Source organism: Lagopus leucura, unplaced genomic scaffold (assembly GCF_019238085.1).
Source record: "Lagopus leucura isolate 7727_CA_CO unplaced genomic scaffold, USGS_WTPT01 Super-Scaffold_100009, whole genome shotgun sequence".
NCBI lineage: Eukaryota > Metazoa > Chordata > Aves > Galliformes > Phasianidae > Lagopus > Lagopus leucura.
This window is the reverse complement of record NW_024962266.1, coordinates 9,619,267-9,645,053: the sequence shown is the minus strand read 5'-3', so window position 1 is coordinate 9,645,053 and position 25,787 is coordinate 9,619,267. Positions and strand designations below refer to the sequence as shown.

Here is a 25,787-nt window from a genome sequence, read left to right as displayed (position 1 = left end):
GGCCGCGCGGCGGCGGCCCGGAGGAGGGGTAGGCTGGCGCCGCCGCCCCGCTCGCCGGCAGTCGCGGGGAGGTCGCTCCGAAGTGAGGAGACGCCGTCGCCGCCCGAAGTTTGGCCGTACCGGGGCGGCGCACGGCGGAGATCCGCGCCCCGGCTCCGGCCAGGCGCTCCCCGCCCGCGGCTCGCCCCGCACTCCATGCCGCGGCCGCCGGCGCCCGGAGCGGGGACAACCCCGCCCTGAGCGGCGGTGGCGGGCGGGGAGCCCCGCTGGGCGGCACCTCGGCGGCTCCGGGGCGATGCTCTGCACGCTCCGCCCGCCGCCCCGCCGACAGCCGGAGCAGGGCTGCAGCCCGCCCGCCCCGCTGCCCGTCCGCCCCGCAAACGCGCGCCGCCCGCCGCCGCCGCGCACCGACAAACTTTAACGCCGACAAGTGCCGGGGACCGGTGCCGGCTCCCGCCCGCTTCGCTCCGAGCAGAGCCCGAGCATCTCTGGCAACTTTCTCGAGGGACGCCGCCCCCGCCCGTCCGCGGCCCCCCATGCCGCCGCCGAGGGAGCCCCAGCGCGTCCTGGCGCCGCGGCGGCTCCGCGTCGAGGCGAGGGCGACCCGCGCGGTGAGTACCGCCCGTCGCAGCTCCGCGCGGCGCGACGCGACGGGACGGGACGGACGGACGGACGTTTCGGGACGGGGAAGCGGCACGGGGCCGTGAAGCGGGGTGGCCCCTCGCCCCGGCGGGGCCGTAGGGAGGATCGGCGCGGGCCGGGCGCCCCCTGCCGCCCGCGCGGCGCGGAACGCGGAGGAGGCCGGCGGGGCGGGGCCGGGCGGTACCTGCGCGGCGCTCTTCTGTGCCTCCTCCCGCCGCGGAGCTCCGTCCGCGCCGCGCAGCGCCGGGTTTTGTAGGGCGCGGCTCGGGCTGAGCGCGCAGGGAGGGGAACTGCCTGCCGGCCCTCCGCCCCTCCGCGGGATCTTTCCTGCGCGGGGAGCGAGGAAGACTGAAAGTAAAATTTGACAAAAGGAAGGCGGCAGGGAGAGTTATCGCGCCGGCCGAGGAGCGGTACTCATCCTGGAAGTTGAGAGCGATTTTTCTAACCGTTCTCAAAAAATTATTTAAAGAAACCCCAAATGACGGTGAGCAGCATAGATGAGCTAAATCTGATAAAGCAGATGCTTTTGTACTCTCAGAGTTGGTCTGTGCACATCTCTGACCTCTTACCGAATATACTTTTATCGCTCTGCAATCAACTTTTCGATATTGTGGATGTGAGGAGCCAGGAGCCAGCCTCACTTTTGCTGGCAGAGCCGGGGGGCAAAGATGCCGGTGTGGATGCTTTCATCGAGAGAATAAATCAGCACCTCACTTAAGGACAGTGTGCTTTGGAATGGGAAGAGGTGGCCTGGGCAACCCATCAAAAGGAGAAAAAGCCCGGCAGAACTTTCCCCAGTTCGGTTTTTGGTGGGTTTGATGTTTTTTGGATTTGGATAAAAATAAAGGTCGATTTCCAGCATCTTTTCGGAGCCTTGCAGGATGTTCACCAGAGAGCTGCCAGCAATTAGCAGCAATGTTCTAGTAGACCCGTGGACTTTGCCACCCACTCCCAAGCCCTTGACACTGCTAAGAAGCGACACCAACTTTCTAGCTACGTATGTAAGATCTAGTATAGCACAGAATAAAGTCAGGGACTGCCAGCCTCCTGGGTTTGTTCCTCCGTGGCATTAAGAGCTTAGGATTCCATCAGGCAGGAAAGTCATCAGCTCACACCAGCAATGGGAGACTTGGCAGCTCTGTGCCCACATCCTGCTGCTTAAGAGCACCTGGTACCTGGCTGGATAAAAAGTAACAACCCAAAGCGCAGCCACCCCAAATGCTTGCTGTAGTTCTACAAGGAAAAATGTGCAGAACGAGCTGACTCTAAGTACAGAGATACTTAAGGCAATAAGCCTTAAAAGTTATAAGATGGAAAAAGTTATAAAAGGAAAACCTTAAAGCAGCTACACACAAAGGCTTTAAAATTTAAATCAGGAGTGCTTGTGCTCCTTATACTGAGTACTGATGATACCCTGCGAGCAACGGCAGCAGTGCAGCTAAGTGACACTCAGCAAAGAGTGATGTGGGACAACCAAGAGCAGTTTCAATACAGTGCCAAAACCCAGCTCTGGTAGCAGAACTCTGTATTTTGTTCTCCTCATTCAATAGTTATTGGTACTTTAAATTTCTCCTGAGACAAAGAAATCTTTTTCTGCCAGATAGTTGAATAAGCCAGATAAAAATAGGAGAGAAACTTTGTTTGAGCAATGTGCAAGTCCACAGACACTATAGGAATCATTTGGAGTATATTTCATTTTATCCAGGTGTGGTGATAAGGGTACAGTGAATTACTAAGCATAGGTTCCCTTTTGCCTTGCATAGATAAATAATTCTGCACTGAGAAAAGGGGCTGAGTTTATTATGTTTAATACTGGAGCTTTATAGGTACTAAGCACTTGCATTTCCTATATGCGGCAAGGTAAAACTGCTCTGCTTCTATTAAACACTGTGACTTGTAGGTACAAGGATTAGTGCTGTTAGGTAGTACACACTATTTTCTAAATCCTGAACTAGCTTGAAGTAACTAACAATCAGAGTGGGCACGAAGAATCTTTTTGCTTGGGCTTCGTTAGATACGTTCCTCTGCTGAAGCCGCAGCAAACTTCCTGCAGGGATACAAGCTGGTAGAAATGCCAAGTTTTTCCTTTGGAAAAAAGAATCTTCAGACTCCTGCATTGTCAGCCAGCATCTCCTGCATCCAGGAAGGATTTTAACCTGCTTACCTCACACTGGCATGCTTTGTAATAACCGAGTTTGGCTCTTGCTCTTGCATAGTGGCAGTGCACATTTTATTGAATACTTGGGCTTTTTGAGAAGCCATTCTGTTATTTTATTGCATTCTTCACGTACCACTGTACATGAGAATTGAAGAACCAGGAAGTACCCTGCAACATCTGCACAGCAACTTTTCAGCAGAGACGTGCCGCAGGAGAGGGGCTGCCGAGCTTCCAGCTGGTGTCTTTGTGCAGAGAGGATTATTTGGGGCCACTAATGGATTTTCTGCAATGGAAGGAGGCAGGGGAGGCGCGTTTGCTAGCAGCCCCTGACAAGAGCTCAAGTTCTTCACCAGCACTACTCTTGTGAAGATGCAGTTCATCGGGGGTGTGGAGAAGGGGGCATCTGCTCAGGCTGCAAAACTGAAATGCTGTGGGAGGCTTGAGTGGCAGCCTCACCCACCTGGGAAGAGGGTGCACGGGCACCTTCACAGCTAATTTTAGACTGAGGTCAGCCATTTGCCTTCCTTCAGCGTGGGATGCAGTGGATCTGCACATTGCTGCTGCTTAAATGTCCTCCTCTTTACCTACAGAGAGGTGCTCTGGGGGAAGGCAGACAGAGGAAATGGGGTTTGTACCCAGATGCCTGGGGCAGCTGTTTTTGTTTGTTTTTTGTTTGTTTGTTTTTTGTTTTGTTTATTATTATTATTTTTTTATTGTAGAGACTATGGTGCAAAAACTCAAGGCCCTAAATTCTCAGCTGTTCACCCTCCCAATGCCCCACAGGGCTCCCTCCAGAAGCGCTGTGCCCCTGAGGTTGGAATGCGGTAGCTGTCCTGCGGCAAGCCGCTGCCTTGCCCTCTGCCAATACTTGTGTCAGCCCCATGGGCCCCTGCACTGTGCTGGCAGACAGGGAACTGCAGGTGCAGAAGGTCGAGCTGCCATATACTGGTTATTCCTGATTTGTTTGATTGCTTCTTGTGAGGTTGAATGTATACCTATTACTTGAGAGGGGTTGTAAAAACTCTTGCTTTGTTACCCAAGCTAGAGGCTTAGAGCTACACGGCTGGTGCACTTAAAAACTTAAGAACTGTTATTCTATTTGTTTTTCACAAAACAATTCAGTTGTTTTTAGAACTCGCTGACATGTGGAATGCAGTGACTCTGCAGGAATAAATATAAGCAAGACAAACTGTATAGCTCTGTTAGAAAAATCTGTATAGCGCTTAGCATATGATCCTTAATGTGCTTTGGTCAATATCTTTCTCTGTATCAATGGAAGCTCATTAAAAGAAGATATTGCAGACTAACTGAGCCATTTTGTATTAGTTCTTGCCAAAGCTTGACATTTTTAATATATTAATAATATGTCTGTAATGTAATGGAAAACTATTAATCAGAACTGGTTATATGCCAGAATTTTAAGCTATAATTGGCTGCTTCTTGTCAGGGAGGTCTGTTATACAGTTCTACATCTGTCTAATACTCAGATGTCTTGCACTCCTCTGCACTTTTTTCTTGTCAGTGCACTAAATTCGATCGATGTTATAGTCTATAATTCTGTGTAACGACCATCATTATGACTCTGGCTTACTTTAATGAGAATTCGTTATATGGGAAGTATTTTAGAACAGCATGTTAAGGTAGCGGCTTGCTTCCCATTATTTCAGTCCTATCCAGTCCTCTTTATTTGTAAATCTGCATCTCAGCAGTTATAAAAGGTTATTGGTAAGTGAAGGGCTAGCAAGGAAAATATTAAAGAAAACAAATATATTTTTTCTTAATACACAAGCTTGTAGACTAAGGATAATTAAATCTTGTAATTTCTTGTTTCTACACAGAAACATGATATTCACCAACTGTTCATTCCAGCTATGATCAAGTCTTCTCCAATACAGAGTATGTTTTGATTTGTCAAAATAAAACTGAAATTACTTGTAGGTTTTGAGTTATGTCAAGGGACTCTCTCTTTGCTCTGCTTTTTTTTTTCTTTTTTTCCAGCAGAGCAGTTGTTTCATTTCTGTATAATGACTCTGCTAAACTATGGGACTTTTTAGAGTTTTTTTGCTCCTGAAAAATAAGCTAGAAAGGACTACAGATGAAGAATACAAAGTTGTCTTGGGTGTCTTTAAAAGAACATGGGGAACGTTCTTTGAATTAGTGAAATCCAAGATGATAAATAAATATTGCCACTGGAGAGAACAAACAAACAAAAAGCAACATAAGGTTGCTATTAAAGCTATGGTACTAAAACATGTGACTTTTAAAAAGATCTAATTTTAATTTAGTCTTAGATATTTCTTCTTTTGCATCAAAATCAGATTTGAGGCTCAAATATACTTGATCTAGTTGAGAATTGTCATGGTATGAAATTTCAGATATTCTCTTCATATTCTGATAAAATACACGGGAGTTGTATAGTAACATTTGATAAGATGAATATAATGGAAAATTGCATTTACGTCCATACGGCAATTATTGTAAATTACTTTGCTATGGAAACACAATTCAACCATCTGTTGGCATTTCATGCTGTCTGTGGTTTAGCTCAGTTTAAGATGAAGCATTATTTAAATGTAGGGAGGCCATTTGTGTATAGCTTTGAAGATAACTGATAACTTCTGAAAATGTGTGTTACCAAAACAACACACTCAAGAGTTCACCAAGTCACAGGCCACTTTATGTGGCTTTTGGGTAAATGAAGTTCATGGCACAGAGCATAATCTAAACTTTGGAATAAGCGAAGTGGGCAATAGAATATGATAACTTACGGTTGCTGATGTCTTGTGAAGGTTTTGCTTAGATTTTGTCATCCAGACAAAAAAGATGCAGAAGTGCTATAGTGACTGTATAAAATCCTCCTCTTGCAGCGTCTGCTTCTTCTGCCACTGAAGCCAGCTCTTGAGCTCCTGTCCTTGGCTGGCACGGGTTGGCAACAGGCACAGGCTGAAAGAGATGAGTTGGAGTTTGCAGTCTCGTTTTTGCCTGTCCATGTTTAGAGAACTTAATCCATCTTTGCAGTTTCCCCCACATGTTTTTTGTATTTTTACCAAATACAAATGTTAAGTCATTTAATGTAAGTAATAACACCATGGGTTTTTCTGTGTGTAATAATAAGACTGAAGTGAAATAAACAGAGGGAATTTCCAATTACTCTTTGAAGGGGAGGAAAGGGATGTAGCTGCTGTGAAATAAACATATTTGCCATGAAAATAACATTGAGTATACAGGTAACACCACCCCCAAAGCTAGGAAAATACAACATCCAGACTGGAAGGGGAAAGCATAGTAAATGACAACCTATTATCCCTATTAGTAATTTATAAGCATGATCAGCAAAATGCTGTTAAAGAAAAGAAAAAAGAAAGAGTAAAGTTCTAACAATGCCAAAGAGAAATTTCAAGGAAATGGAAGCGTGCTTCCAGTATCTTTGTTAGTCTTCCAAAAAAGAATGTAAGAAATGCGCGAGACTTTTGGAGCTCACTGAGGTCCTCTTGCCAAAAGACTATTGGCACCTGGTAGCCCTGATACTCATCTCTTTAATAAGAGAGCCTTCCTGTTATTCTGCCGCAGTGTTTGGTTCCCTTCTCCCCCACCTGCCTGGTTAGAAAACACAAGCAATGTTTAAGTTCTGCAGTTTGCTCTGTGGGCAATGCTAGGCTGAAGATGCAGATTTGGAAGCAGAAACACGTAATTCACCTGCAACATTATAAATCTGTCTTTCTCAGAGCAAAGTTCAATCCTTCATGTCAAAAATACTTTTCACTTTGAATGATTTTGGTAGTTTGTCCGTTGTAGCACAGCACCCACAGTAAAGGTTATCCATATTATAACAATTTGCTTTATACTGCATCAAAACCTTCAAAATGTCAACACATAATATGTTTTGTAACTCATTGATTCTTGGACAATAACTCCAACTCTTATTGTTTCTAAAAGGGTGCTGGTGCCAGAAGAAAAGAATGATTGACGGGAAACAGACATCAGCCTGTAGACTCTCACCCCTTTGCTTCAGATACCGATTTATCAGTGCATCTGGGCATCCCCTGTGAGCCGTGAACACGGAGGATCACTCAGGGTTATCGACAGTGTAGCTGAAGACCCTCAACTTCACAAATTATTATCTACTGTTGGACATCTTTTACAAGAAGCCCTGACAAATAAGTTATAAGACAAAGGACTCGCTCTACACTGTTGTGAAAGGCAGTCACTGGGGTCTGTGTGGCTTCTACCAAAGTCTTCAACTTAGTAAAACAAACGCTGTATCCTAATGCCTCACGTTTGAATTGGAACCTATTTTATAAAATATATACATGCATATGTACATATATCTATAATCTATAGACTGAACGTACGTCAATACTGAGCATCTTTACGAAGGTGACCTAAAAGGATTTAGAGATGTATTTGTCAAGATTTCTGTCACTTCACGCCCTCTGGGTCACTGTATCTTCTGTGATGCAGCATTATCCTTCCGTGTGGGGACATTATGACGTGTGTAAGACCCAAATTTACACAGAAGAAGGAAAAGTATGGGATTACATGGCCTGCCAGCCAGAAGCCAGAGACATGATCAAATACGTAAGAGTGACTCTGGATCCCCCAGATATAACATGTGGAGATCCTCCTGAGACTTTCTGTGCAATGGTAAGGCAAGCTTTTCACTTTCATAACAAGCAGAAACATACTTGTGCTAGATGGCTGCAAAATTGATGTCCTATAGTACACATATAAATATCCAGGAAAATATGCTATGTGTTCTGAATGTGCTGGTAAACAAAATGCCCAGCAGTACATTAAACTGGACAATGCAATATTCTGCCTATTGGGACCTAGCCTAACTTGACTTTTTCTGAATTTGGTGTCTCTTTAGGTCAACTTTTAATGAGTTAAAAGACAGCGATGTAGAACTTCTAGTGTGCTAACCCCTAACCAGGCACAGTTACCTGGATCATGAAAGACTTACGTGATTCTAATATGATCACCTGAAAGCATCACAGTCCTGTACAGTTCAGCATAATTTCCAAAGACAATACACTTATTCACATAAGAGGTAAATAATCGTACAGGTATCAGAAACATACATGTATATAATATATATAGACACACACACAGAAACACTTATATGTACTAATAAAGCACTGGAAATTTATAGTACATTACCTAGATAATTTAGATTTGAAAAAACAATGAGTTCTGGTAGGTGAGCTTATCATAGCTGGGAATAGTCCACAAGCCATTTGTTTGCCTGTGTACAAATCATCATAGCTGTGTGACAGAATCCCCACAGGAAGGAAATTTGCTTTTAAACGCCTTATGGTATCATTTGCAACCACTACTGCTCTATAAGGAGTTCAGGTCCAACCACACATACATTTAGGACATTATGTGTGTGCATACAGCTGCTTCCCACGTACATTATGGTAATAGCCACGTGATAAATTGCAGAGCTACGTGAATAAATTACATTCACTGTGAACCTTTGACTGCACCACTTGCTCTCTGCCTGCTAGTCCATCTCTGCTGACACAGCTTTGACACTCTAAACGTCCAAGTAACTTTTAGCAACCACTGTTTAAAAGCAATGTACCCTGTATAGTATTTTCTTTTCGTTTTCTTTCTTTTTTTTTTTTTTTTTTTCCCCAAGCTGTGATGAGTATTTTCTCCCTGAAAAACTGAAATGATGAAATTGAGTTCTCAGTCAGTGACATTTAGTAACTCTAGTATGTAGTAAATTAGAAAACTTGTTTTTCTGAGGCAGTCCACTGCTCACTTCATCCTTTTAGTATAGATAAACATTGCAGCAGTTCCCATACCGAGTGATTATTTTAGATTTCTGAATGCCTTGGCTATCACTTGACTCTTTAGTTGGAACAAAGATGATTAAAAATACTAAAACAATATTTTGATGAAGTACTAAAGATAGTGCCAGAACTACCCTGTAAACATTGGACCTAGGAAGCCCTTTCCTGCAAAAATGGGATGAAGGTTTGTTTGGGAATCACCTAAGATGACAGATGGAACACCATTGTTTTGTAAGATCCAGAAGGCTGACAAAATCCTAACAAAAGGAACAGAAAAAAGAGGAAGAACTGGAATGGTTCCATTCAGGAAGGGGGCTAGGGGAAGAAAGAGAGAGTCCACAATGAAATAATGTATTTAGTTATGTGAGTTTAGAAGGACTGACTGCTACATGGTAAATGTTTATATGTGCTTTGAGTATGAATGTATACTGAACTCTGCATGCATGTATGCATAGGTAATGGCCTGACTTACTTGAAACATTATGAAAGTGACAGAAATAGTTAATGTTCTTGAGGTATTATCCAGCAGCAAAGCACTCCCTTCCCTAAAAAAATGCTTCATGTCCATCTGTACTATGTCTATTTATACATCATTCAAAACAAGGTTTTATATATTTGTAGGGTTGAGCCTTGGCATTTCCTAATGAGCAGATCTTTTATTTTTGTGTTCATTTTTATTTTTAGGAAAATGAGTTAAGAAAATAGCACTGTCATACTATGAGGAAGTGGGCAGTGGAAAAAGTGTGCATTTCTGTTAGGCGTGCTCTTGTACTTAAAGCAAATCCTGAATTTGAAATGGCAGAGATTTAAACGTTTCTTTCCAGCACAGCAAAATGCTGAACAAACTTATAAAAATGTATGGTTTTATTGCTGTGAATATTGGATATTAGCGTACTAAATCTGTGTAGCCATTTTTTGTTATTCAAATCAGGCTAATGCTCAACTGCCTTCTCTTTATTCCTTGGAGATAAGAGTCCTTTCAGATATTCTCAAAAAAGCAATGATACCAAAAAGCCAAGCCTACTTTCTGCTGGAGCAGAAAGAAGTTGAATCAATCTTCTGTTTCATTGCCATATCCATTCTCCATTCAGCCTAAATTTTCTGTTCACCACAAATTACACTGAGTAAGGAACTATCTGTTGAGCCCATGTCAATTATGGCATGGTATAGATAAGATCACTAAACAACAGCCAGACTGAGAGATCTCATCTAACTCCTTTTGAAAGATCACAATAAAATGAAAGCAAGTGGGGAGAGTGTCACGGTGAGAGTCTGCAACAGTGTACAATGTAATCATATGCTGCAATGCATGCAACCATGTAACAAAGAAGTATTTTTGTCTCCGCAATGGAAGGGGACATGAGAGGAATGGCTCTGGATTCCGATCAGGATCTAAGTATCAGCAAAGCCTGATACTTAGTTAAAAGTCAGACTGGGCTATACTGGAATGGGTTGCCCCAGCAGAGCCCACATCTCTGGTAGGGGCCTGGCAGCATATTTTTAAGGACGCATTTTTTAGAAGGCTGCCAGTGGGACTAAGGCATCAAACATAGAAAACAAGATGGGTAGTTAATAGTAAAATTAGCCTCATATGTATTTCTGCATATTTCCCATGCAATTAAGTGGTCTTAGGAGTGCATTATGTTTGATTTTTTTCATTCAGTGCTTAGCTGATAGACCAAATAACAAGTTTTGGCACATGCAGATTTGTTACAAAATGCAAGCACACTCGTCTAGTTGGTAGCTAATGCCAGCATGCGGCCGCTCATTCTTCTTAAGTACCTTTGAGACATCCCTCCAGGACAGCCATCTGTAGGTATTCTAGGGAGCAGGCAGCAGGAAAACTATCCCACAATTGCTTTTATGCAATCTGTTCTGAGAATAACATTATAGTTTCTGGTGACATTCAGTATTGACAACTCATGAGATTATTCTGAAACCTCAAACCCCTGGAGTCCTATGATAATGAGAGATTCTCTGCTTTCATTTAAAATACCGTCTTCATTGTCATAGTCCTTCTGGTGGCAAAGAGAAGTTTGAAAATGAAACTGGGAAGCTCAAAAAGCAACACAGCCCACAGAATTATTCGTTATTTAAAATTTCATCATTTTTAAAGTCAGAGAAGATTTTTAGGGCTTGGGAAAGGATTTTGCTTGAGAAGAGAGGCATGAAAAAAATGATAAAGAAATAAATGGCTTAGAGCAGTTAGCACTTGCCGTTTCTGGCCTCAAAGTTGTGTCTGTAAGGAGGAGGTGACAGCATCCTTCCCAGAGGGGTAATTCTCCTTCCCTGCAGAAAGGGCTGACTGGTAACTCCTGTCTACCCTGTACATTTTAAAGCAGTATCTAGCGTCCCTAAAGTGAGGCACGTATGGTGGTGGCAGCTGACACGTTTGCTTTCAGTGGCATTTCTGCAAGGATACTTGACTGTCATTTGTCAGCCACAGTGCTGGATGATCATGGCATTTGGGATAGTGTGGCCATTGTTTCTATAATTCATGAATTTTGAGCATTTAGCATCAGTAACAGTGTGTCTGGCACAAAACAGTGAGATTTAGTTGGCCTGGGAGAAAAGAGAGAGAAGAAGAGAGAAGAGAAAGGAATGACTTCCTGTTTTCAAAATTCACTTTGCAAAGCAAAATTTTAACTACCTGAAGGTGCTAGTTCTCATGGCACTGCAGCATTTCAATTTACAAAACTTACCTGCTTTGAATCTCCAGGAATAAATAACAGTTGGTGAAATCCTTTAGCTCCTTAATTGTAAACACTTGTTAAAATTTCACAAAATTCAGTACTTACAAAAAGAAGCAAATGTTATCTTTTCCATGACCACAACTATCTTTTGTCCTACAAAAATACTGTATAGGTTGCATCTGAATTCTTTCTTTTTAAAAAATTCGTCAGCTCTAGTGACTGCCAGGAGCCACCTAGAGTGAAGAGCATGATCAGGAGTGAGAGCCCCAAACTGAGCATCCTTTTCCACAGCAAGCTCCCACATTCCTGCTGCATGCTGTCAATGGCATTTGCAGGTGCTTTGACCCCAGGGTCAATAGGCACAGCAGGAGCTGTAGCGTGGCTCTGGGAGCTCAGCAGCTGCCTGCTGCCTCTTCAAGGGGCTATCTTCCTTTGCTGAAATCTAACTTTTGTCACCGACTTTGCTTTCTATTTGCCAGTCTTAGTCATGCAAATTCTTCACAAACCTAACCAGGAGACTCCTAGTGGCAATAGCTGCAATTTGCAAACTGCAAGTGGATCTTTTTTCATGAACTGTCATTTTCAGCTGAAATGGCAACACAAGAATACACTTTTCTGCTTATGTTTAGGTCGTAACTAGCAATCACAGCACAATCCAACATCCCAACAGCTCAAAAAAATGATGACATTATCTGCAATTATCTATTGCCTATAGCCAACTTCCTTCATAGGTTAAACAAACTTGGAAAGAAGCCTACAGACAGAAGTCATGTGCGTTTGTACAGTTTAAAGAGCAGAAGTGCTGATGATAGAAGAAATTTGAGCCCTTGAGTGCTACTCTGTATTTCACAGCCAATCAAAACTAAATTAAGAAACAAAGATTATTAGAAGTCTCCTGTACATGTAATTCTGGTATGATATTATGAGCTGGACTTTACATTTTTCCCTTTGAGACTTTCAACATCATTAATATAGCATTTCTTTAATTACAAGTAGGCTCATATTCTTTGAAAAAGGGAAAATACTCTTGAATAGTTAATGATACCGTTATTATGTTTACAGAAATAATTAAGTGAGCAGATACTCTTTTGAGCAACATATAAATCAAAATGTTCAATAAAAATGTATTTTTGGAAACATTCTGGCATGCATGCATTCTTGGGTAGGATATTTTAAACTAGCACTAAGCAATACTGTTAAAGGATGCCAATAATAATAATTAAAAAAAAGTATTTTCTTTTATTGCCTGAATGCAGAAGAAATACCTCATTTTAGTTTCATTTGTGTAACCTTATTAATTAGCTCGGAGGAGAATGGGGCCATTGAGTTACAGATGAGGCTATTATAACTGCCTTGTTTAATGTGAGTTTTCATGGTTGTATATTTTAAAGGTATGTACAGACCTGAAAGTTTTCACAGACATGTGTCCATTCTTTTTAGACTCTTTTGGGCATGTTTAATTAATAGAAATGTTCATTTCTATTGTTGGGAATATTCTATTGTTGTTGGGAATAACCTCATCTTTCAGGGAGTAGGATTGTTGTTTTGGCATTTTCTCTCAAGGTAATAGATGCTTAATTTCATTTCTAGTATAACAAGATGTGTCTGGGGAGCTAAAAGCTGCCCTGCTCCTTGTCTTCCCCTGCTCTAGCCATTGCTATTCTCATCAAAGCACCACCTTGGTCCTTATAGGATATAAGGAGAAAGCACCATGCCCTTTGCTCCTTCCTCCCTCCATCCCAGGATCGCTTTCACCAGCCAACACAGAGAAAAAAAAGCATACCTGCATCTTCTGAAACTGTGTCCTCTGAAACTTCTAAAATCTTTTGTTCCTCAAGCCTCTTAAGAAAGGAGTTCTTGCTTTCGTAAAGGAGAGAAATAAATAAATTAATAAATAAATATGGCTAATGACAACAGGACAAAAATGCTAAAATGCATTTTCTTTCAACTGGAACCAATCTAAAAATTACTAATTTCCCATAAATCAAAACTACATATTGTCAGAAAAACAAATGTGCACACAACAAAATTCCCAGTAAATTATTAATAAAACTCTGTCCAGCTTCCTCTGTTACACCTTATAAACTGCAATGTTTTCAAATCTTAAGCATAGCGAAAGCATGCCCCATTAAGAGCAGGGTACCTAAACAAGGCTGAGAGCTTCTGTTTCTTTTCTGCTGCAAAGAATTAAGGCACATACCACCAGAACGTGTAAGTGCATCATTTTCACAAGAGGCATATTTTGAACACACACATCATAGAAGCTGCTTCACTATTGCTTTTAACACTGTCCCTATTCCATTTGGTTAATTATCTCATTTTTCTTTATTTTCCTGAAGTTAGCTAGAAATAGCAGACATTTTTAGCTAATGCAATGATCAATAAATGGTGATTATAATAATAGCTGATCTTAGAAAGCAAATGATTATAACGTGTCAAATAAAATTTCCTCAGTAATAAGCATTTCCTCAGTAATAAGTGACTACTGTGGGGCTTCTGTCACCTGGTGACAGCTGTGCAACACACGTATTTGAAAGAAACTCAGTTGGGAGGACATAGATTCTATTGGCTGATTACTGAGGGCTGTGCCATGACCAAAGTAACTCAGTTATTATTTAATTTCAGATATTTTTTTAACTATTTCGGAGACCTTTTTTCTTGAACAGCTGTCCTTACAAATCCTCAAACAAGCAATTCTCAGCAGCTGGTGGCAGGAGAGGGTGGCACCGCTCACCAACAAAATGGCTGCTCTGCTGCCCTCAGGCTCCTGAGATAATCTTCTCCCAGTACCTGAGCTAGCATTGCCCTGGCTCCAAGCACCGAAATCCCCTGCGTCTTTAATGCCACCTTCTGCAGTAAAAATAATACTTTATGTGCAAAATCTTTACTTAGTGGCATTTGTTTTGTACCTCTCACCGTGAGGCAGAGGCGTGCTTGAGCCACAGGAGCCTCAAGCCTGTCCTGTGCTGCCTCGGCTTGTGTCCACACTGGACACACACAGGCCCTGGAAGCTGTTGGTGTGCCAGGCTTCCCAGGCCTGTCCCGCTCTGAAGGATCACACAGCCAGTGTGGCCTTGGATACCCTCCAGCTGCGAGGGGCAGAGCTCAGGCTGCAAATTTTGGATTTACTCAGCAGAACTGAGCACAGCTAGTTTTATGCCATTCACATTTGTCCAAATCAAGCAGACAAACATTATTTTTCCTTCCTCATTTAGTACCTGTACTTCTCCAAACCCCAGAGCTTTGCTTTCCTTTTTCCTGCTGGTCTCATATTTTGTAACTGCTAAGAAACACTGGAAACCAAATACAAGTTTCTGAGACACTTCCATGTGTTCCAGCTTTTGTTTGTAAGCTTCATAGTTGAAACCACACTAAGTGAACTCAGCTGAGAGTTCTGCCAAGTTCTGTGTAAGGTCGGAACCACTGTTCTCCCTAGTGTGTGCTCCTGTAGTCCTTCAAGAAGACAGAAGGAAGTTGTTTTCCACATACTGATTTTAATGTTTAGTCATTTACATTATTTATGAAGAAGCTAGTTGTCCAAATTGTCCCCATGCAAACGTGTAAGCACACAGTAATGTGTCAGAGCATTCAAGAAACAGTATGCCCAGACTCAGATGATAATCAGGCCATCTCATTCCTTCTGCTGTGTACCATGGAACAAACAGAGAAATGCAGCCAAGTATTAGCAGACCCTGTTGACAGAATATGGAACTTGTCCATCTCCTTATGCAAGGAAGAAAACCTGTAATTTGTTTTTATTCATTATGTTTAGAAAGTGCTGAAACTACAAATAAAGGTGTAGTTTGAAACATGAAAATACTTGGCATTGAGCTAGCTTGGCATGTGCATATGTGATTTCACATAGCTTTGACACTTGCTATTTGGTAATTTCCATAAAATGGCTTTAGATCTTATCTTTTAAGTCTTTACACAGATTGTTTATGTGGAATTTAAGATTAAAAAGGAGGAAAGAAAAGGGCCCAAATGAATTTTTATGTTATTTATTTCCAGGAAGAGATGCTACACCAGAGATGTTTTATGTCATGCTTTAGCCTAGAAAGAGTTTTTCTATAGCTAAGTAGCTGTAAAACCTTTATAAGAGGACAATACTATGATAAGCGGAGTATTTTCTCACATGTACATACTCTCTTTCCAGCATCCCTCTGCATTTTAGGTTGTTCTGGGTTGGTTTTTTTTGTTTGCTTGTTTGTTTGTTGGGTTAGTTTCTTTCTTTGTCTGTAAAGCTGTCAGGAGCAATCATTTGAACTCATCAATTTGTTTTTTACCATCTATACGTGCTCATAAGTCTCCTTTCTCTAGTGAAAACTAGAAGCAGAACTTCATGTGGGTAACATTTACAAATTACTGGGTGAAAAAAAAAGTAGCAAGCAATTACACAAACACCATCCTCATCTTCAAGCAATTACACGAACATCCTCATTTTTTAAAAACAACAGTGCAAATTGCTATAGAAAAGAGTGCAGAATGTAAGTTTTCTGACTACTAAAACAACTCTACATGTTCTATTTTTCCCCTCTATTTTTAGTCTTCCAGACTTTGACATGCCTCCTGGCTTCCTTGACCATATGGAACTGCCAAGCAGTTTGAATACTATAGGGATAGCCTGCAGAAATATCCTAGCAAGGTGTCTCACTTGCAAGAGATTGCTCAAACTTCCAGAAGCATTAAGTAATAGGTTTAAGGGGTTCATGCATAGTAGCTTTCCTTGCTAAAATTTTGGTGTAATTTTACACCAGCACTTTACACATACAAGGAAAAAAAAAGTAAAAGAAGGGTTAAGAATGTAAAAGTTTGCAGATTTTTAAAAAATATATCCTTCAATAACAAAAATGCAGTTACAGGTGAATCACAATGTATATTTCATGCTTAAGAACAAGTATTTGGTTTTTCATGAACAGGATTTAAAATACAATCTTCCATTCAAGTTGATACACTCCAAAAGAATTTCTACTGACAGCAATGAATCGTGCCCAAATACTGCTTCCTTAGTAGTGTGTTTAAGTCCTCTGTACTGGAAAATCTGAAACTCTAGTGTAAAGCACAGAATTAATGGTATGCCTGTATCTTTTTTAACTCTTCATCGTCAGAAGCAGTTTCACTAAATTTCATTCATTTCCCAATCTTTTCAGTTATACTTCACCCTTCTGAGCTTTACTGCCTCTAGTGACAGGACAGGACAGGATTTGGCTAATGGAATTATTTTTTCCCTCCTTAGATTTAGTTTTGGCAATTTTGGGCCATGCAAGAATGCCGTGAAAGCGTATTTTAGGCTTTGCATATTAAATTATATTATTTTAGCTTCATTCATATCATATTTGTAAATAATTAAAAAGGACAGAAGACTATCACTGAATAATCATCCCGCAGTTCTCCATATTTGCATTATTATCAGTATTAGCACTGCACAGTAGCAGTGTGTCATCATTTATGTGGCTTGGGCTTTACATGTTTAAAGGCAAGCTTAAGAACAAAAGTTCAACAGTTTTCTTCTTTGGGGGAGGATGGAGTGAGAAGGAAAGTTTTTTAAAAAATAGAAGAGCATGACATTTTTTATCATTAACTGATGGACTAATTATTAACCTCTGAAAATCTCAGAAATCTTATTTTTGTAAGCCACATTCACATGTTTTCCTTCCCTGGGGGTCAGCACATCTCTCTGACACTGCTGAAATGGAGGCTCTCAAAAATGGTGGAGAAAAGGAATACCTAAGAGTGAAATGTGTAGTTACCACAAAAAACACTACAATCTTCTTTCCTTGTGCCAACCCTGTGAATCCTCTATAGGCTCTAGAGCTTGAAAAGAAGCCAGAGCTGATTCATTCATTTTTTTACTTCTAGCTCCTGCTATCCTTCTTTAGGCAACACAGTCTCTTAAAATGGTACCGATCCACGCAAACCTCTGTTGAGGACAGGTGAATGGTCTTTGCAATCCTCTTAGAGAACTTTTTAAAACCTTAAGGTTAATGAGGTCAGCAATTGAATAGGAGAAACATGAGCTGAAATGTGCATTGTTTTAAGAGGACTTCTGCTTACTACCGCTTGTCCTAAGGCACAGTCCTATGCATACATGCATTGCAAGAGTCCAGAAAAAGCATTCACAGCTTTTTAATAAGCAGTGTGTAAAACTTCTGATCAATAATAATGTGCCTAAGAATTTGGAGTGAATATCATTCTGGTGATCTCATCATGTCAAATACCTAATGCTGTTAAGTCATGGATTTGGAATAAAATCTTGCATAAGATCCAAAACAAACAAACAAAAGAAACAATTCAGCAACAGCAGGACCCCACTGAATTTAGCCTTTGCCTCAGTTGTGAGTTGTTTGGTTTTTTTTGGTTTTGTTTTGTTTTGATCCACCACCCCATTTCCCATTACACCCATGCGCTGTTGTCAGCATCTTCATCCTTCCAGACCAGTTTCTTTTGATACCCCAAAAGGAGACTTAGAGGAAGATTAATGTTTTTCAGAAAAAGACTAAGAGAAATTTTCCTTAAATGGCACCACTTTACATGAGCTTCTCTAAACTGCTGTTACCTAACCAGTCATAGCTGCTTTTTTTCTGATGTCAGCCTAGGCAATATCCAAGGCCTTGGGAAGGCTCAACTTCAGGACTTTATGAGCAATGCTTAACATTTTAATAACAGATGTTTGCTGTCACTGCTTTACTCTGGATTAGTAATTGGTTAGCTTGTAACTATGAGCGATTATGAAGCATTTCAGGAAATGCAATCTTTACTTTTACAGAAATAAGTCATAAGTCGGAAGTGTTTGGTATTCACAAAAAATCCCCTCTTAATGAGTGATCAGATCCACAGCATTTTGCTGGAAATGGTGAACAAAATCCTGGTCTTTGGCAGGTAGAATACTCAGAGAAATGTGGAGGAATACACTCTGAAAGCATCCCAGGAAACATTATAGCTCCTGAGCACTTGGAGATACAGCGCTGCATGTCAGGGAAGGACAGAGGTCGCTCACATTTCTGTGCAGATCTTTGAGGATTCTTGGGCAGGTATTATCCTGCCAAAGAACTCAGCATTTCTTCATGTAAGAACTGCTTGTACGATTGCAACAGTATTGTCTAAAATATATTTTTTTTAATTTTTGCACAAGCCAATTTTTTTTTTCTTCTTAATTTTGTACGTAAAGGTACTGAACTAAAATTGTAAAAAAAATAAAAAAATTAAAAAATCCAACGTTAACCTACAGTTGATCTATGAAATAGATAGACAATTCATTGAGTTTGTCAAAGTAACATACACCATTAGTAATCACTTGGAACTGATTTAACACCATATTCAACTGGAGTGTTAAGAAAAAGCCAAGGACTTCTAACAATCAGTCATTTGTAATGACATCTTTATTACTCTCAGAAATTCTGCACTTTAATTGTCTCCCTGCTTCAAATCAACTGCTTAGTTTACTCTAACACTAAGTTTTTTGTTTAGTTCTTGTTGGATTTTTTCCTCTCTCCTCTATGGTATTCATTGCCCTTGCTATTGGTATCCTATACTTTGTATGTTCCTAGCATGGTAAGTGCTAACAGGCACAGGACCAGAGCCCCTATTCATGTCCCTCTAATTTAAGAGTGGAAATGCTATATTGATTCCAAGTCACCTTTTTATGGAGTTCACACTAAATTCTTCATAGACTTGTATCCCAGGCAATTCCCCCTTGATTCACTAGGATTGAACTGAGAGAAAATCCATCAGAAAAAAAAAATCTTTTTTTCCCCACTATTATGAAGTTTGCAACAGGCTGTCCAACAGAGAAATGGCTTTGCTTTCAACAATAAAAAGGAACTGCAAGCTCTTAATTTAGTAGCAATGTTTCTAGTGCTCTAGCATCTTCAGCATGCCTCCAACTGATGAACTGAAGTACAACTATAAATAGCAATGATGTCTTTGTCAGCTTGTGATAAAAAGGTTTCTTTTTCATATTTCCTGAAAGGACGTATAGTAAAACATCCCTTATCTCATTTGTTCTGCTTTCATAGATTTATCTGTTCAGTGGATTATTGAATTACAACACTGATTTGTTACCAGCTGGTTCACAAAATAGCTCAGTGAACAGAAGAAATGTGGCCCTGAGTTTGTATCATATGATTGGCACCCTAAAGTGTAGTGATTGTGTTAAGTTCCCAGTTTTATGGCTCAGGACTTTGGGGTGATCTTCCCTTTCAAGTCAGAAAAAGTGTTTTATCAGTCATTGCAGTCTAGGGAACATTCAATAATTAGAATATATTCCGACATTTTCTGCCTGTGACATTGCACAGGCTTTGTTGCAGGGCACAGTGCATATGAGCAGGGCACAAAGCAGGGTATGGCGTATGTTTTCCTGCTCTCAGACCATCACTTTTACAGCCAGAGGGACCCAACATTTAGTCCACTCCCTTGCAGCCAAACCACAGCCTGGAAATCCTCCTGCTCTGACCTGTAGTCACTGTGCTTCTCCTGTGCATCTAAATGACGAGGCCAGCCTCTCCTTGCATTGCAAATCTTTAGGAATTCCCTTCCATGGTTGAGCAGCTCTTTTATTACTCTGTACCTGATAACTAAGAAGATGTCCACACAGCAAATGGCTATGTTAGATTGACTCTGCTTGCTCTGTATTTTAAGAAAATACCTGTCAGAAAAGCATGATGTTTCACAAATCTCCATTTTTGAGATCTAATGCGATGACAAAGAGGAGGAACATGACAGCAGCTGAGACAGTACGGCTGGTCTGCACGCTATGGTGTTTTAATGGAACAGATGGAATCTGTTCTGAATTCTGAATTAGGAATGTATTCAGGCAGAATAGTGATTGTAGAAAAAGAGTTAATTTTCAGGGCTTGCATGCCTTCAGGTTTGTTTGCTTGAGAATATTTTTAGAAGGTAATATTAGATGCCAAGGGAAAGTTATAGTGAGGCTTGTGACTAATGTATAAGATGCAGTGTGCTCTGTGATGCTGTTAGAAAAATGCTGATGCAGTTAACTTATATCAGAGGGAGAATAATAGCACCACTGTTGTGTGTTTTTTTTTTTATAGAAGAAAAAAATTTATTTTATAAAGTTTTCCGAGATCCTGGTTTGCTATCATTTTGTAGGTTGTTTCTAACTAATAGCCACACAAATAATTGCAGATTACAATGTCATATAACTCCATTAACGAGGTGAAGGAAAAATAGCAACATTTTCATTTTAATGAGATGTCAACTCTCTCCTCCTCTGTACCATGCATCTTAATGTACCTTGCTGTCTGTACTGACTTGGGGCTCCAAGGCTTTGTCATTTCTTGGCAATTCCTTCCTCTAATTTCTTCTGACACATGGTGCTTAAATCCACAAGAAATGTGAGGTGAGGCAGAGAGGAATCCTGCAGACTGCTGCACCATAAGAAGAGCGCTCATTTGCATTATTCATTAGATAAAGGCACTGATTTGCATCTCATTTTAGTCGTCTCCATTTCCAGGCAGAGGATGTAGAGAATTCTCAGAGTTGCTAAATTTTTATGATATTAATAGCATTCGTTTGGGATTAAGTCTCCATTCTCTGATGCTTCGTATTGTCCCACACTTATCTTAAATACCTACAGAGCTGACATCCTTTTGTTCCTTTTGTAATGAACTATAGCTATTCATTGCATAGTAAAAAAAAAAAAAAACCACTAATTTGTTTCACATTACAATTTCATAAGTACTTTTAATCAAAGGCATAACTCTCCAGTTGGTCACTATTTGTAACGTTCTTATTGCAATCTGTTTTCTGTTTTTCTAAGGTTATAGTTCAAAGAAAAGCTTTCAAAATCGCTGTGGTGCTGATGTGTAATCTGGTGGTAATTTTTGCCATTCAATATTGTTACGCACTAAGCTTTTAGGAATTCTTTTTAGGCTTCATTTTAAATAACATGTTAACACAAAGTTATGAAGGAGTAGCTCCAAATAACTTTCAGTGCTGTTTTCATCTTGTCTATGGTTTATTAACTAGTTTATATTATGAATAGCATTAATATTTGATTCAGAAAAGCTATACCATAAAAAGGAGGAGATAAAACTATTTGTCTGCAGTACATTGAGGCTTTTTTTTTTTTTTTTTTTTTTTTTTATGAGGGAGTCTTTTGCTGCTATTGAACACTTTCATTCTGTTATAAAACACGTTAAACATAAAATCTTTCTTGGGAAATTAGGAATTTCAGAAAATAAACAGGTATCACATCTATATGATTTTTAAGTAAATATGAACACTTTGCTACTGAAATAAAGAGTGATTCCTTTAGACATCATTCACCTGCTAGGACAGCAAGCGGCTGAAAAAAAATAGATTATTCTGTTTGTCAGAACCCTCAGTTAAGCTTGGTGCTTCATTGCACCAGGTACTGTACAAAAATAAAGATGTTGTCTCCGTTTTAAATACCTTACAGTATAACTGAAATTGAAAATAAGCAATAAAAATATCAGAGATCAGAAGGCAGCCTTTAGCAAAATGAGGAGATGAGTTTGATTGTGCTGCCTTTTTTTTTTTTTTTTTTTTTTAAATAATTACAGTGCTGTACAACTGGTGCTCCCTCTGGCTTTCTGTAGTTGTCTGGTGTCACAGTAGGCAAATTCATTTGGGGATGGGATTAGAAGGTGGAAAGGACCCTGAGAGACACTTCTTGTGAAAGCAGCTTTATGGCGGAAGACAAGATATAAATGCATATAAAGATGACTCTGGTTTATCCTACTAACTTATGTGCAACTTAATTGGAATAGGGTTTGCCACAAGTTAGTGACACACTTGCATCTAAACAAATCACCTAGGTAATGCCCTGATTATACTAACAACAACTATACTAACAGCAACAGTTGTTGCCAGTGGCAGTAGTTGCCATATGGCTCTTTTTCTCTACCCAGGTCAAAATATTGTTGGGAAGAAGCTTAAATACATATAGACGCAAATGAGGAATTAACCAATCTGGCTTTCATCCAGCCCCAGTGTTCATATACACCCAATGGTCTGTCCACTCTCTGGCACTGTGGGATAGCTAAACAGATTTTTCCAGAATGTACAGAATCAAGTGTCATGGCACTGGAGGACAAACAGAGGCAGTTGACGCTCAGCTGCGCTGCACAGACACCACTCAGCTCTGTGAAACACGCATGAATTATATCTGGGGAAATTGCAAAAGGAAAAAGTAAGAAGATATCCTGAATGCATAATAGGCAAAGAGTGCGAGTGAAGGATGACAGTTCTGCACAGGGGGCAGTCAGGTTTAATGCCACATCAGGCTTTACGCATGAATGGGAACAGGCTATCTCCTACTAATTGCAGTGAATTTGGGGATAGTCTACTAAAGTTCATTCAACTTGTGTTTTTTTTAAGCTATGCTATAAATATTTTAGTCTTATAACCAACATGTTACCTCACGTTTTCTTCCAGTGTCAGGATCTTGCCCATTTACCACCAGTCTGAAGCCAATCACTAACAACACTGCAGTAGCTAGTAAATGTTGTTTTTTTTTTTACTATTGGGCCTAGTAGTATCACTGCTCTTACAGGTCTTTTAGTATTTCTATTTCAAACCTTGTGCGATGCTTTTCTAGGTTGCATCGTACTGGAGCACAGCAGAAATACTGCAATGTTAAATAGCTACTAATTACAACAAAATCATCCAAAAATACAGGGTTCTGCCAGTTTAAATTACATAATTTTGTCATGCTTTCTTCTTTCAAAAATATACATTCAAAAATTTTAAGCATACCAAGTAGGCTAGATGCTGCCCTTCAGAAAAAAAGATCGTCTAAACTGATCCTGTGATGATTTGGGTTGTAGAAGAGCAGTAAAGTTCCTGCCAGACTTAAAATATCTTTCCTTGAGCACCGGTCCCTCTGTGCTGATCACGCTGTCAGCAAGGGTTTGAAGATCCTCAGTTATGAAACACCTTGTCACCACCCATCCAGTAGCTTCCTCCTGCTCTGCTGTTACATTTCTTGAGCTACTTTGATTAGATTTTGAAATATAAAATGGATTTCCTAATGACTTCCTTAGTAAAAAGGCTGTAGTTAGTCCTTTGATGCAACTCAGGGCAGCTACTCTGAAACACGTTACTGGAGCAGTAGATAATCCAAAGGCTTTTGCACAATGGATTATTCTAAACAATATTTACCCTTAAAAATGTCCTTGACTAGTGCAAAGTGAGTAGAGTAGCTGTTCAACATTTATTTTTATCTTCACTCTTCAACGGATATTAGACCTCTGTCTCTTTTGGGGCTTGCTCCACTATCTCTGAAGATTTACTGCTCAGCCCTGCCTCATCCATTACGAGCCACCTATTTTGTCTGCCATGGGTTCCTCTGTGCCATCACCTACACCTATGCAAGTCTAGAGGTAAATCCACTCAAATCACCATGCCTAAGTCCCATGTTTGGCACTGCCTTGGCCATACAAAGTAGCTGAAAAGAAAGCTGGAAAAAGGAACAGAAGATTTTCCCTGGCATAGTAAAATTCCTCCCATGGCAAAAGATTACGCCATCTGTTCCTTGGTCCTCCCCATTTCAGAAGCACATTCAGGAGATGTACCATGCCAGCAGCAGGAGAATGGAGTGGAGTGGAGCAAAGGAAAACCTTTCCAGACTGTCAGCATAGCCACTATGCTGTAACCTGTGTGACCAATGTGTTGGAGCAACCCTTGGGATGCTGTGAATTATGCCCAGACTCATTCCAAATTTTAATCAGGATGACATGCATTTTAGGATTGCTTTTCTCCCTCTTCATCAGTGATGAACATCAACTAGAAGCCAAAAAATACAAATTCATTCTGCATTTTTTGTAACAGTTTTTACTATATATTCAAAATTAATAATGTGAATCTGCATTTCATCAGCTTTATGAATGCCACATGAAATAAAATTGTCAGTCTATTAAGTAATGCAAGAGCATATCTTAGGTGCTTCTTAACAATATTGAAAACTGCAATTTTTTTCCTGCAGAGCTGACCTTACAGGATGAAGCTCTCCTAATGTGCCTCACTCTAATTACAGAAAGCTGATCCTCATGTGTTCATCCCATATGTGTGAAATTCTGAAAGCTGAATCAAATTAAGCTCCAAACATATTTTCAGTTTATGTTAAGAGATGCAGCTATTTCAGCATCTCCAAGAGAAAACGAATATTGCTTTCCTTCGAACGTTACGAACAACACTGCAGGGAGATTACATCTGTTACAAGAGGAAAATGCTATATTTATGTCTTTTTGTAAACCAGCCAATGGCTAATGGACAGGAAGTCTTTCAGAAAGTTTTGCAAATCCACATAATGTTCTCTGAGAACAAGAGTGTGCGTTCGAATCTCAGATTTATCTGAGAGAAAGGAATGGGAGGGGGTTGCAGACAGTTCACTGTTTGGTGGGTATCCAAGAAAGATCAAAACCACAAGGCTTTCCAGCTAAGATTAGCATTATCTAAAACTTAAAAATACTCTCCTCTGATGTTCCCTTTCAGTTTGTAGCATGTAAATCAGTGTCGCTTCTTGTTCTTTGGAACAGACCAAAGCATTTGTAGATATTTTGCTGTGATAAATGCTGAGAACCATAATCAGATGGAATTGGTCTTTTTTCCAGAGCAATGACTCATGTGCATCTGGAAAGGGTGAAAAAAATGCTACAGAAACATCAGAAATGAAGATGTACAGTTGATCATGCTACAGCTTATCATGAACTGAATAAACTACAAAGCAAAACTGGAAGACTTCTGATTAATGTATACGTGCAGCCTCTGATAACTTCCACTACATTTAATATTTGTGTAGTGGATTAAATGCACAATAAGGGGACTCTTTAAAGCTAGGCAACCTCTGACTAAAATAACATGATTTATGCTTTTATGTCTTTTTATGATTTATGTCTTTTTAGTTCATTAGAGATTCCCAAGAAAATTCCTGTAGTTTTTAGGAAAGTGCAATGAATGGGAGCGAACAACTGCACAGCGTCTCATGTCAGTTCCACAGATGCACTGGTGACCTTCCCTGAGTACTGAGTTGCTCCTAAATCCTTTAATATGCAAGCTCCTAATGAACAGTGTGATTAAGGATTTTCCTGCAGGAAAATTAATATGAGAAAATGATGGGAAAAACATCATTCATATTACTTACTGCCTTACTGTTCGCTTCAGGTACCTTAAAAACAATTGAATGAGCTTTTGATAGCTTTAGAATCTTTGCTTGATATCTCAGTGCATGGAAGTTCCTGCTTTTGTATAGAGTTGTTGAACATCACAGCGATAGCCTTTCTGAAACTGTACAAGTTTGCCATACCAGCTAAATTTAAAAGATTATCATCACAACTCTGGCATTCCAGTAAGTTAAACAAGTGGATGGTGCTGTTAAAACATCACATACTTCTGTCCCATACTGGATGTCTTTGCATTTCTTATCACTTCTCATGTCTCCTCATTCAGCTAAGCAGCCTACCTTTTACAGATTCTCTTTGTTTAGAATTCTTTCAATTCCTTTTCCCCCCC

General features: G+C 40.2%; 1 protein-coding gene across 7 annotated transcripts in view; it reads left to right on the top strand.

The window, feature by feature from the left end:
* The first annotated feature begins 576 nt into the window (after positions 1-576).
* Positions 577-25,787, top strand: part of NTNG1 (netrin G1) — a 150,130-nt gene continuing 124,919 nt past the window's right edge. For 6 of the 7 annotated variants that reach the window (XM_042873802.1, XM_042873798.1, XM_042873800.1 and 3 more), the window contains exons 1-2: positions 577-611; positions 6,737-7,444. In XM_042873802.1, coding sequence (XP_042729736.1) covers positions 7,199-7,444 — 246 coding nt within the window. In that variant the 5' untranslated portion in view covers positions 577-611; positions 6,737-7,198. Of the gene's footprint in view, positions 612-3,291; positions 3,308-6,736; positions 7,445-25,787 lie in introns of those variants that run through there. The other variant, XM_042873796.1, reaches the window with a different exon arrangement.